General features: G+C 38.7%; 1 protein-coding gene across 4 annotated transcripts in view; it reads left to right on the forward strand.

Moving 5' to 3' along the window:
* The first annotated feature begins 3015 nt into the window (after nt 1-3015).
* Nucleotides 3016-20809, forward strand: part of TRAPPC8 (trafficking protein particle complex 8) — a 52078-nt gene continuing 34284 nt past the window's right edge. The window contains exons 1-8 of one of the 4 annotated variants that reach the window (XM_032687836.1): nt 3016-3343; nt 8890-9084; nt 11594-11677; nt 14485-14574; nt 15901-16075; nt 16459-16612; nt 17572-17653; nt 19104-19351. In XM_032687836.1, coding sequence (XP_032543727.1) covers nt 3187-3343; nt 8890-9084; nt 11594-11677; nt 14485-14574; nt 15901-16075; nt 16459-16612; nt 17572-17653; nt 19104-19351 — 1185 coding nt within the window. In that variant the 5' untranslated portion in view covers nt 3016-3186. The remainder of the gene's footprint in view (nt 3344-8889; nt 9085-11593; nt 11678-14484; nt 14575-15900; nt 16076-16458; nt 16613-17571; nt 17654-19103; nt 19352-20809) is intronic. The other 3 variants (XM_032687828.1, XM_032687852.1, XM_032687846.1) reach the window with 3 other exon arrangements.

Genomic DNA, 20809 nt, shown 5'->3' on the forward strand with positions numbered 1-20809 from the left:
ACACTGTCAGAATGTGGAAGCAAAATTTTGTGCCCAAATTGCCAGACTTAGGATGCTACAAGTCATTAGCAATGATATATTATACTCCTTCTAATGTGCCTTCTGCCTTGTAAATAAAGATAATATTATTTGAATCCTAATTGACTGCACCATTTTTTACAAACAGATCTAGGACACAACAGAGCTCCTGTGTGCATTGAAGATGGGGTTGTTCATCCCTCCTTAGTACACCAGGCAAGTCCTAGGCTGGATCAAAAGTTCTCAGTCACAATCCCAGGAGGTGTTCAAGAAATGACTGGACATGGCACTTAGTGCTGTCGTGTAGCTGACATGGTGGTGTTCTGTCAAGGGTTAAACTTGATGAACTCAGAGGTCTTTTCCAACCTAAATGATTCTGTGATTCTGTGATTCTATGCCCTTGTCTTAGGAGAGCAGCCCATGAGACGGCAGAGCTGCATGAAATGAGTGTGACAGAGCCAGTCCTTTGGACAGTGTCAGACTGGGAGAGATTGCCATGAGAGAAAGAATTCTAAGCACAAAATTCCTAATACTGGGTAAAAAGAAAATGTGTACATATTTTTGTATACAGAGAATAAATTTTAAACGCAAATGTAGGTTTTGAATGCAGAGCTGCTCTAACAAAATAACCCCAACACAATCACAAAAAAAAAAGGAATGACTTGTCATTCTGTAATGGCTATTGAAAACTGATAATAGCCACATTAAATTGAGACTCTGCTGGAAATTTGAATCAAAAATTGAATCTCTGCCAGAAGGACATGATGATGGTCAGAATTTTAAAATAATTTTTAATCTCAGTCATGTGTGAACAGGATTGGACTTCTGATGCACTTCAGTCTACCAGATGTAAATCTGAAGTAATGGATTAAGAGAAATGAGGCAGAAGCACAATTTTTCCAAAACGCCCGTGTGGAGGTCCTACTTTAAAGTATCATTGAAAACATTATTTTGGAATAGCTCTGGGGAATTTCCAAATGTGGATAAGCCATAAATATTTGTGGAATGATGGCCTTCACCTTGTTCTAATAATCTATCAAAGCCAAAATATTTTTTCCTGCAATATTTAGTAGCTTTTAGATAACATTCCCAGGACGCAATAATGAAAAACATCAACTTGCATGGCTTATTATTTTTTTTTCTTACTGTCTACATAACAACTAATTTTTCATTCAGAAAGGAAGTTGCTGACCCAATTGATGTAGATGAATAAGTTAACACTCATTACCAAATTACTGACTTTGTAAGGTAAGACAATTAAATATTATTTTCCCCCAAGTTTTATTTGGCTTTCAATCAGATCTATTAATTCTGTGATATCAACTTGGAAAAAACCCCTCATCTTTCTTTTGCTTTTTTTTTTTTAAAGGTTCTTATATATGAAGATTTACCATAGAAATTTGTTGTACATAAAGAGTACCTCTGGCATTTGGAGAAATAATGAGCCTTGGCTTCTTATGCCTTTGTAAATTGTGCATCTGAAAAATAACGTGTTATGGTAGTGGAGTCACCACCCCTGCAGGTGTTTAAGGAAAGACTGGATGTGGCACTTAGTGCCATGGTCTAGTTGACATGGTGTGTTTGGTCATAGGTTGGACTCAATGATCTCAGAGTGTCTTTGTCCAACCTAATTGATTCTGTGATTCTGTGATCTTCCATTGAATCTAAGCTGTAATAATATCCCTGCCCCTGACATTTGCACTTTGGGAGGAGTGATCTCATGTTTTAAGTTTTCCCTCAACATTAGCTCTCTCCTGTGCTTACCTGGCTCACTTCAGCAACTCATAAAAACTTCCTGCTTGTTGACAGGCCTGTCGAATACTCAGAAACTGGCTAATGATTTCCAAACCTTACCACTGAAATCATGCTCTATTAAAGTCTTGTTTTCCAAAGACACAAGGGCTTTTTTGTGATGTTTACAAGCCCTGTCCCAAGGATTGTTCCTGGTAGGGTGTTAAAACCAGCCCTACTACGATACTCCGTATTTGTAAAGAACACGTTCAAAATTACTTACTTCATACTGATCATCGTTGTCGCCTTCCTCCAAGTCACTTCCCTAAGCGATGAATGCAAAAGGACTTTGTATGATATCATGCCTTAGTGGGCTAATCTCAAAAAATGAAGCTATTTTGCCCCATTTGAATGTCATGCATACAACTGAGCACTGACAGATCTGCCAGAGAACACCCAAACAACTCTACTTTTTAACAGAATCAGCGGGTCACAGAACTGTGAGTTGGAAGGCACCTCTGGAGATCATCCAGTCCAACCCCTCTGCCAAGGAACCGTCTCCTTGAGCAGGTGACACAGGGACGCATCCAAGTGGGTTTTGAATGTCTCCAGAGAGGGAGACTCCATGACCTCCCTGGGCAGCCGCTTCCAGTGCTCTGCCACCCTCAATGTAAAGAAGTTCTTCCTCATGTTGAGGTGAAACTCCTTGTGTTTTAGTTTATAGCTAACCATCCAGGGGGTTTATGTGTGTGGTTTTATTTGTGCGGGGTTGTTGTTGCTGTTTTTCTTTTGTTTTAAGGTTATTTTGGTGCTTTTTTATAACTGCTTTTTTTTTTTATTTTGATCTTATTTTTTGGAGCTTTTTTTGGGGTTGTTTTTGTTTTGTTTTTGTTTTGGGGTGATTTCTTTGGCGCTTTTGCTGTTGGTTTTGGAGGTTTTTTGTTTGGGGCTTTTGTGTTGTTGTTGTTGTTGTTTTGGTTTTTTTTCTAATAAAACCGACAGAACTTCTTTTATGAGGGGAGGTTCGGCGGTGCCAAACCAGCTTCCCGGCTCCAGGGATACCCCCGGGACATCCCAGGGCCCCGCGCCCGCCCCCCCCCACCTTCCCACCTCGGACCGCACCAAGTCCCTCCGCGGGGGGGAGAGGGAGATCACACACACACACACACACACACCCCCCAGCTCGGCCACCGTCGCCTCCCCCGGCTCGGCCCGGCCCCGCCCCTTCGGCCAATCACATGAGCGGGCGCGGGGGCCGCCGGGAACGGGCGCTTCCCGAGGGGCTCGGCCGAGGCGCAACATGGCGGCGCTCGGCGGGCGCTGAGCGGGGCCGGGGCGGGACCCGCGCACAGGCAGCGCCGCGGGAAGCGGGAAGGGCAGCCGGAGAAACGAGCAGAAAGGTGGCGGGGCCGTCTCGGGCGGCCCCGGGCGGCGGCGATGGCCCAGTGCGTGCAGTCAGTGCAGGAGTTCATCCAGGACTCGTTCGTGCCCTTGGTGGCCGCGCTGTGCAGCGAAGAGGCGGAGCGGCTCACCCGCAGGAACAACCTCAGCTTCGCCGAGCTGGTGAGGCCCTTCTGCCGCCTCACCTCGGAAGGTCGGTGCCGGGAGCGGAGCGGGTTGTTTACACGGGGCGGGGGAGGCGGCGCCTCTCCCTTCCTCCCTTCCGCCCGCGGCCTCCGGGGGGTCCCACCGGGGCTGTCCCCGCCGGGGCGAGATCCCCCTTCCCCGGGGAGTGAGAAACCCCTTCCCCGGGGGGAAGACACCCCTTCCCGGGGCCCCTGGCGGCGGCCGGCCGGCCGGGTGTCACCTGGAGCTGGGACAGGCTTTGCGTTTGCCGGGGTTGCCGCAGGTGACAGCTCTTAAGACCGCTTAGTTTCATTCGGTCTGCGGAACCTGGGAAGTTGAGCTTCTCCTGGAGACATCAGACGGCGGAAGAGGAAGGTGCCTGTAAATCCAGCTCTTCAGGCGAATTTTTGTCTTTCACTGAAACCACTTTGCTGTTACCTGGCTGGTACTTGTACACGACTCTTACTACGGATCTTACTGGGTTTCACACTTCTTATACCTAGTTGTTGAAAGTGTGGTCAGTCGTTCAGAAACGTTGTCATTTCAGTCTTTCTCTCGCCTGTAGATTTATCCTATAGGCTTTTTTTTTGGGTGACGTTTCTCTGAGTAAGACCTGTGCAAAGAAAAGGTTGGAGTTGAGCTGGTCATGTGGCAGCCTTGAAATGACCACGTGAAGTCTAGCAGAACTGGAAATTGACCACTGGAGGGAAACCGGAGTGTGCTCTAATACTTTAACTTACTATCTGGAATTGTTTGGTTTTTTTTTTTTTTTTTTTTAATTTAACTAATCTATGTGTTTCAAGCTGTTGCTCATCAAAATAGTATGCAGGACAGCAATTTGAATAGAACTCTTTGTCAGGATAGTAATGCAGTGACATTTGTCAGATTTGGTATCTCAGACTTCAGCCTCTGCGTGTCATGTGCTGAAGAAACAATGCAAGAAAATGGAACTTGTATTGTCTCTTGAGTTAGGCTTTTGCATTTCTCTTTAAAAAAAATGACATCAACTTAAAAGCTACTCTGTGTTAAAAATCTCTTAATTTGTGGTAAGTCTTAGTAACCTATTAAGATTTGTTTATAAATGTTTTTCATTTTTTTAGCAACACTCATGAGCTGTGTGAGAATGCAGCAGAGATAAAAATAATAAATGCAGGCGCTTGCATCCTTAGAGTTCTCAAGTTAATTATCTCTTTAGATTCTTTGGTGAAAGGCTCTCAAAATGCATCTAGCAAACCAAACCAGGCAGACTATTGAAAATGAAGCATTCACTTTGAAAAACACTTAATTCTTGTGTTGCTTAGTTGCAACTGGTTTTGTTCCAATTGTTTTGACAGTTAAGGAGCTCGAAAACCTCAGTCATCTTCAGGTTACCTGGGTAGAGCTTGGGACAGAGGGTTTTGTTGCTGCACTACTTTGTGTATTGGAATTGAACAGGCCACAGGCCTGACTCCCGTTCTTCTTCTTTGTGACTTCCTCTTCTGTCTTCGTGAAAAACGTGTTTCTGCATGCTGTCTGTAACTTCTTGTGGTGGAAGCCAGCATGTATAAGGGTAAGGAAAGCCGTAGTAGGTATTTTCTTCAGGCAGAAGAGTAGTTTGGTGGAATAAAATTTCTAATGAGTTTGTGCAATGGTAAGTGATTTCTCAAGCTCCAGAATTGGTGGAAGTCTATGACAGGGGAACATGCTTGTTGGAATCTGCACAAACACTATTGCATAGTGACACTGTTTACCAAGAGCACAACACTGAAAACATAGGATAAGTTTTTAAATTTCTCTACTTTAATAGTTTTGACCAAAATTAGCGGTAAAATTTTTCCATGGTGCTTTTCATGTCAAATTCAGAGGAAGAGAGGCATGATGAATGATCTGCTCATGGTACAGCAGAATGTGCGTACATGCCATGCCTCCACAACTGTGTGTTTCAGTGCATATGATTGTTATTATCATCATCATATTTGATCGTGATATTATTATGATAACTATTCTGTGAGGAGTGGTAGCCATAAACTAAAACACAAGAAGCTCCACCTCAGCATGAGGAAGAACTTCTTTACATTGAGGGTGGCAGAGCACTGGAAGCGGCTGCCCAGGGAGGTCATGGAGTCTCCCTCTCTGGAGACATCCAAAACCTATCTGGATGTGTTCCTATATCACCTGCTCCAGGTGACCCTGTCTTGGCAGGGGGGCGGGACAGGATGATCTCCAGGGTTCCCTTCCAACGCTGACTATTCTGTGATTCTGTTTTGGCATCTTAATTTGTAAGCATTTCTGTATTTTCCTAAGGGAGTGTGAAATGCTGTCCTTTTTAAAGTAACGCTCTCATCTTTACTTAGTAGCTATTTCATTGAATTTGTAACATAAAATTGGGTTTATTAGCATTTCTTCTCTTTTGGCAATAAACTGTCCCTTGTATTTGTGCAAAACTTTAAAGTACATGCATTGCTTTCTGAACTCTTCTATAATTTGATAAGCTCAACCACGGGTTTGCTACTGCATTTTTAGAGTCCTGTCATAATAGATATTTTTGTCTGAAATTTAGGATTTACATGGTTTATGAACCTGTTGAAGGCTGCACGCTCATCAGCGTTCTTGTTTATGCAGTTATGAAATTAATCTCCTGATTTATGTGCAGAACAGTTTTGATACACAGGAACTAAGCTGAGCTGTCTACTCTGCATATATCAGTCATCCTACATGTGTTAACAGAGATGGGAAGGCCAAAAATACTGCTTTATTCTTCAGGTAGTGTAAAACCACACACTGCTTGAGGTTGCTCAATCCAAGGAGACCAGATTATATCTAATTTCAAGTAGAACCCCACAAAGATACATAGTGTAGATCTAGGGGGCTGCCCTCTGCACTAATCATTATTTAATCTACTCATCAACTTTGGCCTGTCAGTGACTTGCTAATGTTGGTGTAGCTGAAAATACCCTTGCAATATAGCAAATTGTGATGGTAGGAAATGCTGAGCACAGATTCAGAATGGTCTGTCCTATAATTTTTAGCTTCTTGACTTCTATAGGTAAGTTACTTTTTGTTATTGAAATGGTTAAAAAAGTGAGAGGAACAGCTTTACAGTTCTGGTGAGTCTTGACTTCAGAGGAAAGTGAAACCAAAACCCTCCCCAAACTTTGATAAAGGAAATAAAAGTATACTGAGGATTTTGTACCTACATATTGATTCTCAAAGTGGCAGTCTTTCTTAATTATTGCATTTGTTATAACAATTGATGCCTAATTTAATGAATATATATATTCTATAGGTAGATTTTCTTTAGAATAGCATCCTGTTTTTAAGAGTCTTTAAAAATACTATATGAACTAATGCTGGGAGGGAGAATTACAGTGTACACTTCAACTAGCAAGTGATGAAGGAGATTTAATGGGTATGCTGTGGGTTTTTTGAGCTTAGTTTGATGTTAGGAATTCCTTGTTTGTGAGTATTTTAGTCAGCATCTGGCGATTTTCAACTTCTGTTGAGAAAGATACTGTTCTAATATTATATGTGACTACTTGCACTTCTGGTAAAGTGCTTTCTGAAATGTTCTCCTAAACTCTTGAAAGAAATGTATAACAGTAGAAATTTTTTTTTATTGTGCATTAAGACAAGTGCTTTATGGGGTTCCAGCTATGTCCGTTATTTCAGTCCTTAGCATTGCACATATTCCAGAAATGTCATCTGTGTTCTGTATGGAAATGTGTTTGCTCTTCATTATTATGGCTGTTATATTTTAGGATAGGCACCAATGATGAGTTCCAGTGTTATAGCTTCACTGGTGAAGGCAAACTAGTTTCATGGTTGTCTCTTCCACTTCCTTTACTTTTGATATTTTCAGTAATCATGTGGCAGAAGGGTTGATAATTTACCTATGTGATAAGATGAAAAAAAACCAACCCCAAACAACTCTTTCAACTTTCTGTTAGAAATGCTGAACTGGACAAATTAAGTTTAGACAGCACAATTGCCTTCCCCTGTGTTGATATGTAGTCTGAAACTTAGAGCTGAAAAAACCCACAAATTTTTAGGTTTCTTGGGTAGGTCCAATTTTCTAAACTGCTTTGCTGTGTTTTCCCATGAGTTTCAGTGCTCAGTAAAGGTTGGGAGTGCATATGTGATTGAGGAGGGTAGAACTTTGCTAGTTAAGATTTCAACTGCGCTAGAAATCTGCTTTAACACTTAAAATGGATTGTAAAGACATGTTGTGTGATTTGGCTTGGGCTGCTTAGTTTTCACTTTTGAAAATACTTGTGTAAATGGTGTGATATGTTCTCCAGGCTGGAGGGGATTGAAGACTCAGTTTCAGACTTTCATGTGATCAGTTGAAAGATGAGAAGAATGAGAATTTTCCCTTTATGTGCACTGCCTTTTGTATACTGTACAGGGATTTGTGAAAATAAAATACAGAAGAGTTAGTTGAGGGCTGTACTGTGGGGCATATGGTAGCACCAGTTGGCTTAGGCAGCCATAGTCAGTGTGTCCTGCCTGAACTTACAAAACTGGCTTGATTGGTGGTGGTTGTGGTTTGAAATAGGGGAAAATTACATGAAAAATCAGAGCAGGCCAAGAATTGTAATGAGTGTTGAAAATGTCATGAATACTTTTTTAAAAACAGATGGCTTGAAGGAGCAAGTTTCACAAAGAATCTAAAAAGGAAGTTGTAGTATTAAAAATCATGGAGTGGTTTAAAGGAACCTTAAAGAACATCTAGTTCCAAACCCCCTGCAATGGGCCAACCCCTCTGCCACAGACAGGGACTCTAGACCAGATTACTCAAAGCCCTGCCCAGCCTGGCCTTGAACACCTCAGGGATGTGGCTTTGACAGCTTCTCTGGGCAACCTGTTCCAGTGCCTCACCACCCTCAGAGTAAAGAATTTCTTCCCAGTATCTGATCTAAACCAGCTCTCTTGCAGTTTTAAGCTATTCTCCCTTGTGTTGTCACAAAATGCCTGCTTACCTCTCCAGCTCTCTTGCCAGTCGCATTTAGGAACTGTAAGGCTTCTATGAGGTCTCCCTGGAGCCTCTTCTCCAGGAGGAACAATCCCAACTCTCTCAGCCTGTCTTCATAGAATATGTTCATTTTGGATGAAAGAATGTATGCTATCCCTGTCAGGTTTCTTAAATGCTATTTATTGTCTACTGGGGTTTTCTTGGAAACTGGTGATTCCTCAAAACGTGAGATGTGTGAAATCCATATATGGTTCCTATAAGCTTCCTGTGAAAGTTCAGTATGTTCCACATAGAAGGGCATGCAGCAGTGTAGGGTGTGCACTTTGAGTGCTTTGTTAGTTGTAGTGGATATTCTTACAAGCTAAAATCCTATGCTATGTTTTAATCAGTTTGCCTAGAGAAGCCTAATGTCAAACATGAACTAATTTGCTGTTACTACCTTCCCCCACTTCATTTTTGATAGTCAGGTATTATGGACTCTGATCTAAAATTGGTGATGGAGAAGTTTAGTGAAGTAATCTTTAAGGGAAAACTGTGTTGTAAAAAGATTAATGCATGACAACTATTTTAACTGTCTGTTATGTTATACTTCTCAACAAAGCTTTTTCTTTTTCTTTTTTTAGTTCACATGAGGGATCCTAATAATCAGCTTCACATAATTAAAAATTTGAAGATTGCTGTCAACAACATCGTTACTCACCCACCTCAGCCTGGTGCCATTCGGAAACTTCTGAATGATGTTGTGTCTGTCAGTCAGCCTGCTGAAGGACTGGTAGCTAATGTGATCACAGCTGGAGATTATGATCTCAACATTAGTGGTATGTAATGATATTGTATTTTTCGTAACTTGAACTGGAATTTGCTGTAGGGTTTCTGACCTTGTTTTCAACTTCATGGCATGTATTGAAATTACTCAGAGATGCTCAGATTTGAGTCATTGTTCTTACTGTAACTTCAGATTTATCAAATAGTTTTGGGTTTATATGATGCTAAAAGAGTGGTTGAACTTAGTTAATAACTTCAGTATTTCCTAGTGTTGTAATTCTTCTGAACTTGTGTTAAATCATTATTTTCAAGTAGAAATTAGTCATGCTTTGGTTGTCTTATTTTCTTGTTACAAAATGGATTGTAACAAGACTTGTTACACTTGGCTGAATAAATATCAGCACTTATTTATAATGTTGGTACTAATTTACATATTTATGACTTCTGTTTTTGTTTTTACTTATTACATGGAGTTCATAAAGTTGTCATAAAAAGATTTTGAGGAAAGGTGTATGATTCCTTGTCTTGCTTTTTTTCTCCCCATGAAACTCAGTGCTTCATATTTCACTGTCAAAATGACTAGAATATTCTAAAAATTTTTTTTTTTCAGATCTCCAAGTGATGAGGTATTGTGAATAATACTAAATGAGACCTGATCTTGGGAGCTGAGAAGATTAAACTCCTCCCAATTAAGACCCTAATCCGTTAAAGCCTTTGAGTACAGACTTAGTTCAAAGCATGTATGCATTGCCCTATTTAAACATCCATAATTTATTGTATTGAAAGTTTAGTCTGCACTGAAGAATTTGTCTCTGCTATAGCAAGAGACTGATAACAACCTCATGAGGATTAGTAACTGATGTTGTTGTAGTACACTGATGTATGAGGGGTTTTTTTTCCTTCTGCTGAGGATGGAAAAATGGCACACTTGTTTCAGTTTCTGTGCCCTTGTCTATCTGTCAAATGGTGAATTGACTTCTTTTGTGAAGTTTTTTTGATGAAAAGTTTGTTTCAGTTCTAGAGATTTGAAGACCCAAAGAACGCAGAATGATTTCAGTGAATAGACTTTTCCATAAGATTTCTAATGATCTCAGTTTAGAAGTGAGGTACTGGAAAAAGGAGAAAAAAATAGTGGCTATACTAAGCTATGCTTTGTAGTTTATTTTTTATGTTTACTCCTGGAGAGTCAGATGTACAAATGGTCATATTTGACTATCTTCTGTCTCAGTGATTAGGTTCTTATTTCCATTCAGACTGACTATATGCTTATTTGACAGCAGGAGAGATGTATAAGATGCTTAAGATCATACAGAAGGACAAAATCACGTAACAGCTTTGTAGTATCCCATTTTAGGAGTTTAGCACAAAGCACTGGCAGCGTTCTTGGTGAAGAAACTTGTGTCCCATTACATTGCAGGAGAATGTGAGGAACTTGGCAACCCTTGCTTGCCAAGTGGGGTTCCGTTTCTGCTTAGAAAACTAAAAGTATTTACTAAAGAACTTTTTTTTTTCCAACTTTCTTAGAGCATTTTGTTGAAACCAATGGAAGCAGTCATTCCTGAAACCAAAACATAGTTATTTGGCATGAAATGTGAAATAGTCTAATCAGTTCTTTAATTTGTTCTTTTTTTTTTTTTTCCTTGGCAGTGGTGGGGTGATGCGTGTGCATTAGTTTTCTAGGATAGCAATATTAAATATTTCCTTAATCTTTAAAATTATGATCAAGTGCAGTTTGCTTTGAAGAAAGACACGAATGTTTAAGAAGCTGAGGTATGAGTGTTTCTGGCACTGGGATCGTGATACTACTCTTTTCAGAAAAGTTCTGGAACTGCTGTGGTGTATTGATTTAATTGTTTGTAATCCTTCTTTGTTAGAATTGTTGTTTAATAGTCTCATAGTTCCATAATCTTTTACTGATAGACTTGGTTGAATGCTGAAAGGTTACTTATGTTCAACCACCCCTGTTTCTCCCACGTACTTGTGCATGTGGAAAGTGAGGAAAAACGATTCCACTAAAGACTTAAAATATGTCAGAGAAGAAAACATTTTTTTCAGCTGGATCAATTCCCTGGCTATGTTTTTTCAGGGCTGCATGATGTTAATGCTGGCATGAAGCAATGCAGGAAAATGATGGAGAGGAGGGAAAATGCTGGGGCAACCACTTTCAGTAGCTAATGTATTCAGTTACTTCTACGAGTACTACAGGCTGAGAAATCTCAGAAGTTAATGCCTTAGGTTTAGAGTATCTTCCAACTAGAAAAATAGAAATAATATCAAGATAAAACTTAAATCTTTGCTACATTATAGAATTTCCATTTTTGTTCAAGCCTCGAATTGGGGCTGAACTAGAAATTAGTATTAATTTCCATGAAAGTACACTGTCAAATGTTGAGGAGCCTGAAATACTCAAGATCAAGGTTAGCTGGAATCAAATGTCTTCAGTGCCCCTGATGGGCCTGCATGCTATCGATTTTTCTACTTCACGCTACCAGAGTGTAAAAGCCAATAGTGTGTTTGCACCTGACCCTTTTTAGTATAATAATATCATGTTTTTTCTATCAGATCGCTCAGTTAAAGCTAGTGTTCCTTGGTACAGTAATTGGAAAGAGACACTGATGGAACTGAACACATCCACGTTTTATTCAGGTATTTTTTGTGGTTGGTGCCGATTTGCCAGATTGCCCTTTACTCCTTTTCCATGTGCCCCATCCACCTTTCCTTACCATCTGCTATAACTGTTTAGCACTTTTCTTGGCGTAGATGTGTGTTCCTCCATTTTTCCCCCTAAATGAAAAATTTCTGGTGATGGTTGTTTTAATTTTCTTTTAGTCACATTTCTACTCTTGTTAATCAGAATCATTTGGTCTTTCCTTGCAGTCGGTAACAGTGGTGGTGGAAAATTTACCTCATGCTGTAAAAGTACTGGATTGTTTGATCCCATGGAACTGTATACTGTTACTGTGTTGTATTTCAAATGTACTTTCTGCTTCTCTACAGAACTTCCTTCTCAGAGGAAAGTAACACTTTTTGAATTGGAACTCAAGTGCTGACTGTACTTAGAGCACATACGCCTCTGCTATCTTGACATCCTTTCTGGAGTATGACTCTTAAAACAAAAATGCTTTCTAATACATCTTCACCTAGTTTATAAGACTTATTGCTACCAAACCATTTGATTACTGGCCTGTCAACTCACAGTGAGACTGTTGTGGTCTATAAGAGCCAGATTTTTATGTTTTTCAATATTAGATTTTAACAAAATTTATGCTTTTGGTTAGTAATAGCTATCCTTTCAATAGTGTTTGTTCAGATGCTGCTAAGTGCCTAAAGAGTACAAAACTTCATGAAGTAGACTTCTCATTCTTAAGCTGTTATGTACAAACATTACTTACCACTTTTTTTTTCTTAACAACTTCCGAACACGTTAGCAAGTTTGCATAAACTTCAGTTCTACTTGTGTAGCATACTGGAAAATATATTACTGGAGAAATGCAAAACATAGGTCTGGATACCTAAATGACACAGTGTTGGTATGCACTGCTATAGTGTCTTATGAAATTTTTTTCAAATACTGCCTTTGTTTTGAATATGGTGTGTGTTTATTATTTTAAGTATCTACTATAAGTTATTATAGCCCTGTAAATGTTTGACTGAATCCTGTTAATGTATGTTGTGGTGGTGTAGAGGGAATCCAGTTGCCTTTGAGGTCACTTCCAAAGTTCTTAATAGGCCTAAGAAGAAAGGGGGGCGAGGGAGAACCACCTCACAAAACAAAGTTGTACTTCCCTATTTGTAACTGTGTCATATTTTTTAAAGAGCTGTGATTCAGCAGCAAAACAAAAGTGAAAATTTGAAAGCAGCCCTTGAAACTACAGTGCGGTTGAAGATTCTGCCTTAAGTTGTTTAATGTTGTTTGCCATGAACCTGAGTTAGTGCAAGCCTTGTTATACTTGTGAAAAATATGTATATGAATCACTTTCTCATGGTTTGTTTTTAATAACAAGCTGTGTTTTCCTTAATTTAAATAGTTGGCATATTTACATGTAGGACTAAGTAAAGCCAAGAGCTTTTTATACCCTAGGTGAGTGCTCAGAGAGCAGCTTCTAGAAAGGCTATAATCAAAAGCTAGAAGTTTGTCTCCTATTGGTCTTTTTTATGTGAGATGTGCTGCCTGCTAGACTGAGTTCAGTTATGAAGCATGACTGTCTGACTTCTGTGTGGATACAGCTGATCTAAGAGGGCTTGACAATGCAGGATTAAACAAAATGCATTAACTTAGTGCTCTAGAAGATAATTCCAACATAAAAATGAACCTGCTTCCTAAAGTCAGTTTAAGAAATCAAGGTGGTAGTTTGTTTATTTTCTTTTTTCCCTGCAGGGGGTGCATGAGAGGTTTAAAAAAATATTAGAAATTTTTGTGGGAGTTAAATGTGGTTTTTTGGGGCCATATACAGAAAATAAATACCTTCAGGATTTCTTGTTAATGCTTTTTTTCTCCTGTACTAGTTACTGTTTTCTAGTTTGCTATTTGCTATCATTCTAGATTAGTTGACTATGGATTCCAGTTACTTCAGTGTGAAATCAGGTTATTGGAAATGAATTGATTTTGCTCTGGGGTCCACCTAAGGGAAGGAGTTGGAGAATTGAGATGGCCTAAAACAGGCTTGAAAGAAGAAATAATAATTCATTGCTTGACTGATAGTTGGAGTGGGAGAAATGGAAGAAATGGACAAGGTTCATGTGTTTTTGGATGTCCCACACGTCCTTGGTTTCCCTTGATTTGCTACTCTTAGGAGACTGAAATCCCTATTGTAAAAGGGCATTTGAACATGGCAGGTTAAAATTATGGGGCACTAATGGCACAACTCAGGTCCGAGGTTTTATCTTCTGGGGTCTTTGCTTTCCCAGCTGACAGCTGAGCTGTTTATTTTAGCAAAGCATAGGGAGGGGCCTGCTGTCAAGCCAAGTCAAAACACTTAACAAAAGCTTCATACAAACAGGCAGGATAGAATTTTGGTAATCTTTAACTCCTCTGCATACTCAAATGGTCAATTGGTCAATTCTTGCATCCCTAGCCCAGCAAATTCAGTGATTGCTAGAGCAATTTTTTGTTTTCTTTCTTTCCCAAGTGTGTGTGTGTATAAAGGGGTGGTAAAGAGTAGGTAGTTTAACAACTGAATAGAGGTGAGCCTACAGTGTTGAGGAATTCGGTACTTACCATGCTATTCAGTTTCACAGGATTTGATTTAAAGTGTTACTGTTTCTCCTACTTGTGTGTATTTTAGATGCTTTCTCCTTGGACTGTTCCCCCTTCTTTCCCCTGCCGTGCAAACCTTGTCAAGAGTTTGCAAGCTTCACTTTTAGGTGTAGTCTTTCATATTTCCTTTTCATAAGTGAGTATGCAGAAGTTTCACTGAGTAGTCTAATTTGTCCTGTTTTGTTGTGTATTGCAGCTACTACTCCTTGGTTTGAGTCTTACAGAGAGTGCTTTCTTCAGTCCATGCCTGCATCAGATCACGAATTCTTAAACCACTATGTTGCATGTATCCTTTGAGTGTTACAGGCTGCTCCAGTGGAGGCTGTTACAAGGTGTAATGTAAGGAGACACTGAAGTTTTGCAGTAACTCTTTTGCAATTATGTTTTGAACCCTATATCTTTTTTCAATATGTCCAACTACACAGGCTAGTTTCATAAGGGTGTCAAGTTTTTCTTTGTGGTTATTATTTGGCCGGAGGGTTTTTTGTGCTGTTTGTATTGTTTGTTTGTTTCCCCCCTTCTCCACACACTTTTTTGTGTCAAAGTGAACTTAAAGCCAGTAACCTGTAAACTAAACTTTGTCACTCTAAAACATTTTCTGCTGTCACCGTTTAGGAATCTGTTGACTGTCCCTTATCTACAACAGAGGTTTGTGTATTTGGGATGCACCTGCTACTTTTTATAGCTTTTTTTTTAAAGCAGATGGAGAGGATGTTTTGGAAAATTGGTGAACTTTGAGCTATTTTAGAAAAGAAGTATAGAAAGATGCCTGAATGTTTTCATTTTTTTCTTTTTTTTTTTTTTACCAAAACTTAGGCCTGATTTGCTTTTCTACAGGGAAAATAAAAATACTCACTGTTTCATGGTGTAGCCATTGATCAGCTTTGCAATAATTATAATGCTGCAGGCTTCATAATACCTACTCTGTTTACTGTACATTATCATTTTAGTATGATAGAAAAGTATGGCCATTAGCTATTTGAGTAGAATTAACTTCACAAAATATTGATTCTATCTTTTGACTTCTATATTCTAGTAGCATTTAAAATACAACTTTGCTTTCTGGCTTCTCTGAATTAATGTGTTTTGATTTGGTGAATAGATGTAGCAGAGCAGGATGTTCCTTATTAATGGTTGTGTAGTTGCAGTGAGGTAAAAATCTGAACACTTCTGCTTTTTACTCAGAATATGTTGTGTTTATGAATAGTGGTCGTTGCTGTTGCTCAGGTAGTAACTTAAAGTCCCAACTCTCTGTGGAAGTTGAAAGCTAAAGTCCAGTGGGGATGAATTTCAGTTACATGTTTCCTATATGAACATTTGGTCTGTATCTCAAATCTTAGATAAGCTGTTATGTATTACCTTAAACTTGGATTCAGTGTCAGAATTGGAGCATATTCCTCTTGCATTGTATTAGAGCTGTTAGTTAACTGATTGTTTAAATGCTGTTTTTTACTGAGTCTGAGGCCAAATTCTAGTTGCATGTACTTCTGTGATAATGTGTTTTACAGGTTTAAGTATTGTACTCATGTATTTCATTTTATATCCTTCCTGTTTTGTTATGATCAGTGGTTGTCCCTGTGTTCCCTTGGTATGTCCTTAATGATGAATTTAGGTATGCTCGTAGTTTCCTCCAGTGAACCAGAGCCTGTGGAGCAGTTTCTGAAGCTGTCTCAAGAGCAACATCGGATTCAGCATAGTAGTGAATACTCATATCCCAAGTGGTTTATACCAAACACGCTCAAATACTACGTGTTACTGCATGATGTAAGCACAGGAGAAGAACAAAGGTGGGTCTTCTGCCTTCAGTGAATTTACAGATGAGCTCTTTGACTGAAATTTTTGTGTTGATAAATTCAGTTGAGATCAGACATACAGTAGGATGCCTTTACCAGTATGCTGTTATCAAGGCAGATTTCCTTAAGTATTATTTTTAGGTCTACTTCTTGTGTTTACATTACATGAAAAGAATCAGCTTTTGAGGTAGATGCTTTCTTTGCTAGCTTGCTGAACTAATTCTCAAAATATTCTCAATTTTACTTTTGCATAAAGGACTGCTTTAAAAATGGGAGAATTTTTCTTTTAATTACTATGGATAATAGTCTAAAATAGCTTGTTGCAGTAAATGAAGTTAGTGTGATATCAACACAGAGTAAACGTTTTACTTTTTCAGAGCTGACTCCATTTATGAAGAGATGAAGCAGAGGTATGGAACTCAGGGTTGCTATTTGCTGAAAATAAATTCTCGGGTGTCTAATAGAGGAACAGATGAACAGATACCAGATCCTTGGAGTCAGTACCTTCAGAAAAATACTATCCAGAACCAGGTACTGTAGTGTTCTAAAAACAGTTTATTAAGTGCATATGAAAGCCCATTTTAGTTGTGTTAAAGTTTTACCTTAGTCTTATGTATGTGTTTCTACAGAATGGACTTCTGACATAGCTGTGACTTTTTGTGAGGGCATAAGATGAGTCCTCTCTAAGAACTATACTCTATGCTGCTGTCAGTAGGACAGTTGACAGCAAGGAACACTGAAATATTAGACTGTCTGAAGTAGACTGACAAGAGCCCTGAAATAAGACTTGTGCTTTATACACTGACAAGAGGAAGTAACCTCAGAAATGTCCTATTCATAGTAACTCTACTTTCTACTTACTTACATCTTCTTCACTCTTTGGATTTTATTTTCTGAGTCTTCAGTACTTTGTTAAATAGTGTGGGTGTGTTGCTTTGTGGGACTCTGTGTGGTTTTTCTTTCGGTTCAGTCTGGTCTGTCATCTGCTAAAATTGCAAGTGCTAGTGTGTTCTTGAGTTCAGTTTGCCATAAATACCTGTATTTTTGGTTTTAGGACCAAAAAGTCATATTCCATCATAAACTGATTAGATCTTTTTTCTGTCCCCTATCAACTGTGCAACATAGATTTTTAACATGGATTTTTTTTTTTTTTAATTAACATGTGAGAACTTGTTCAGGAACTGCTTTAGGGAGTATATTTTTGCTGCTGTAGGCATTGCTATGTAAGAGCTGGAGTTGCTTGCTTTGGTTGACAGGGATGCTAATTGAGCAAGTGAGAAGGTACTTGCTTAATTTGGTGACTATAACTTTCATCTTTAGGACAGTTTCTTAAAGCCTCAGAAACTACTTAGAGAAATTAATATATATGAACACACATGTTTTTGTAATAATTCATTTAGCTGTTATTGAAGCTGATAAGTACTGTTTACTGACTTTTGTATGTAATGTAGTAGTCTTAAAATTCTGACTTTTTTTCCCTTTTCTGGCAGGATTGCTATGAAGATTATACTGCTGTTTCAAGCAAGAATACTGATCACTTGATATCAGATGGCTTAGACAGTGAAATTAAAGGTATTTTTGTAACTTTGTCAAAACATTGATGTTACAGAATTTACACAACTGTCTCACCTGTTAGATGGTAATCACTTAGGTGATTTGTTAGGGAATTCAAAGGAATAGTTTATCTGTCCACCAGATAAAGTGCTGTGGTACTGAGCTACTGGATAGATGGCAATTGGTAGATATATCCTTAATGAGGTGGCTAATGATGTATTGGGCTCATATTTTGTAAGATAAAGTATATTCTCTGCAAACTCTGGCAGCTAGTAAAAAGTAAGATAGGATCAAATGGTCAGTTTTCATAATAATAAGTTTTGAGTTGTGTACTCTGATATAACTTGAAACCTGAGCTTCTGGAGGGTTTTTTGTCTTTGTTTTTGGCATTAAGTCTGTAAATGTCAGAGTAGTGACTTAGTTTGTAAGTTGTTTGGAAGCACTTGCCTTGCAACTCAGCTTGTGGATGGGAGAGGATAGTAGATGAAATTGAGTGTAAATTTAATGCATGACCTTTTTCAAAGGAATTTTTAAGGTAGCTGTGTAGGATTCAGATGAGGAGCATCATGAAATAGGGAAGAAGTGAGGTACCCTGCATTGTCTGGCCTGCCTCCCAGATCCTTCATACCTGACTTGAGAGGCATACTGGGACCTCTGTATGTAGGAGAACCTGTAGTTGCCTATAGAAGTACATTTCTAGGACCTGCAGCCCAGATGTCGTCTGTGAGCTGCTGACTGAACTTTACATACCCAGCTTTATATTTCATGAGTAAAATCCATTCAAGATTTGCTTTCACAGCTCAGCTTTGCTCAGTGTCAGATAGGACAGGTTGATTTTCTTATAGAGAAGAGAAATAATGAATGTGACAGCTGTTTAAGTCTTAGAGTGAAGTGGTGTCTCAGCCTGGTTTGGGTAGCTAAATGCAATAATAGTGAGCAGCCCTTCTCACTGAACTGGGAGGACTTTGTAGGAGATTGTTTTATGTCATGATTGCTTGGAAAAAGAGATTTTTTTTTTTTTTTTTAAACCATAAAACATAAGCAGAAGAAAGCGAATGGACCCAATGGCACTATTGTAGTAATTGCTGCATTTCCAACTTTTCTTGAATGTTTTACTTTGATTTTAATGTTTTTTGTAGTTTTCCTTTAATGTTGATATTAGTCAGCGTACTCGAGGATTTTTTGCACTGTGGTTGAGAGCCAAAACCATACATATTTAGCCATGTTTTAGTTCTTGAGATTCCCTGAACTTTCTGAAGAATTTGAGGAGTGATGCAATACTTGGGTAGCACTCTGCTGCTATCTGCTCAGCATTGATCTGTAGTGCAGAATAATTGGTGAATAGCTTTCCTTAACAGAGTTCTGAGTAAGGAAGGCTTTGAAGGCGGTTAATAAAAATGACCTTTAAAACCCAAAATGTTTAAGTAACTTCGTACTTATGGGGGTTTTGGTTTCAATCTTTCAATAGATGGCCTGTCAAATAACTTTAAGACTCACCCCCTTCAACTGGATCATCCCAGTGGCAGTTTGGATAGTGCAGATTACACGAAGGCTGCTGCATCGTTGCAGGACTCGAAGAAGTCAAATTCTGGAACACCTCATGGTGCTTGTTTAACACTCACAGATCACGATCGAATTAGGCAGTTCATACAGGAATTCACATTCCGGGGACTTCTGCCACACATAGAGAAGACAATTCGGCAACTAAATGATCAGGTCAGTTTACCCTTAAAAACACTTGGTACCATAATAAGATAAAAGGTTGGGCATAACTCCAGGTATCCAAAAATCTGTTGTGACAGTATTACTTCCTTTGGCGCCTAATGATTCAGTGGTCTGTCTGAAAACTAAGAAAATTTAAGAGAAATAGCTGAAGTTACAATTTTTGCTTAATTTGTCTTTTCAAAAAAAAAAACTAGTTTGTATCAACAGCTTCAGTGCAAGGTGGCTTCTTGGTAAAAGCCTGTCTGAACTGTTATCAGGGAAATCTGTCCTTGCCCCTAAAATCTTTATATTCTATGCTTTTGAAGGATTCTGGCACAGGAACAAAATGGACTTTTTGTGTTTTAGCATCAGAATACACAACTAAATTTAAGAAATGTATTTTATCAATAATCATCTGCAAAGAAGGGTGCATTCTTCAGTTGCTATTGACAGAGGAGAAATGCATGGACCCCCTGAATCATGCAGCTGTGTTGATCTCAGCATTTTTTGCAGCTGAATATACTTCCTTCAAACTTGGACTTTTTGGAAGTGCAGTAGTTAATATCATGCCCCTGTTTAATCAAGCACATGCAGTAAAGTTATTTTGATCACAGTGAAGTCCTTTGTTTTACAAGTGTTTCTCTTTCATATACTCTTAAATAACTGCAGAGATGGATTGACTTACCTTAGTGTGATCAAATTACTGTATTTAACATTAAGACTTGGACCCAAATATCAGTCTGTTATCTGAGCAGTGTATTTTGATTGAATTGTCTATTCAAGTTATAGTTTTAAGTATGAGGGATTTTGGTACTAAGTATCATGTCCAGTAAGGAACATTCACTACCGAATTGACTTTTGGGAGTTTGTGTATGCAGACCATGTTTACACTTGAAAAGTTTTACGAAGAAACATTTAAAAAAGTGCAAAAGTAAAGTGTAGCAAACATCCTTGACCTTAGGAATGCAGTGATAGATTCCTAATCATGCTAAGAAGAGTGAGTTGTTACAATTTTTAAAATTATTTTTTAAAAGATATATAGTTTGCCTGAGATCTTGGGAATGGTAATTTCCTTTGGAAATTTCCTTGTTAGTGGAAATTACCTAAAAGAAAAAAAGTTGTGTAACCTTGCTCTTGCAGGTATGACTTGTACCCTTGACACTTGAAATTGATGTTCACAATGTGGTAATGCTTCATGTGGATGGTGATGGGGAGAAGATTCTCTCTTGTAATATGCATTTAGTCTAGATTTTAGGTTGGACTAACACTCAAAATTAGATATTCTGTTAGATTTCAAATAGTTACATTGAATGTTTCAGTTCTTAAGATGATGTCTGCAGTTTACAGCAAGTATAATGAACCTCAGCTGTCTGAAATAAATATATGAATTGCAACTTCTGTCTTGGTGTCAGTGATTAATTGTATAGGAGCGTGCTCCTAGTGATTTTGCTGTTTTTATTTATTTATGTT

Source organism: Chiroxiphia lanceolata, chromosome 1 (genome assembly GCF_009829145.1).
Source record: "Chiroxiphia lanceolata isolate bChiLan1 chromosome 1, bChiLan1.pri, whole genome shotgun sequence".
In the NCBI taxonomy this organism is placed as follows: Eukaryota; Metazoa; Chordata; class Aves; order Passeriformes; family Pipridae; genus Chiroxiphia; species Chiroxiphia lanceolata.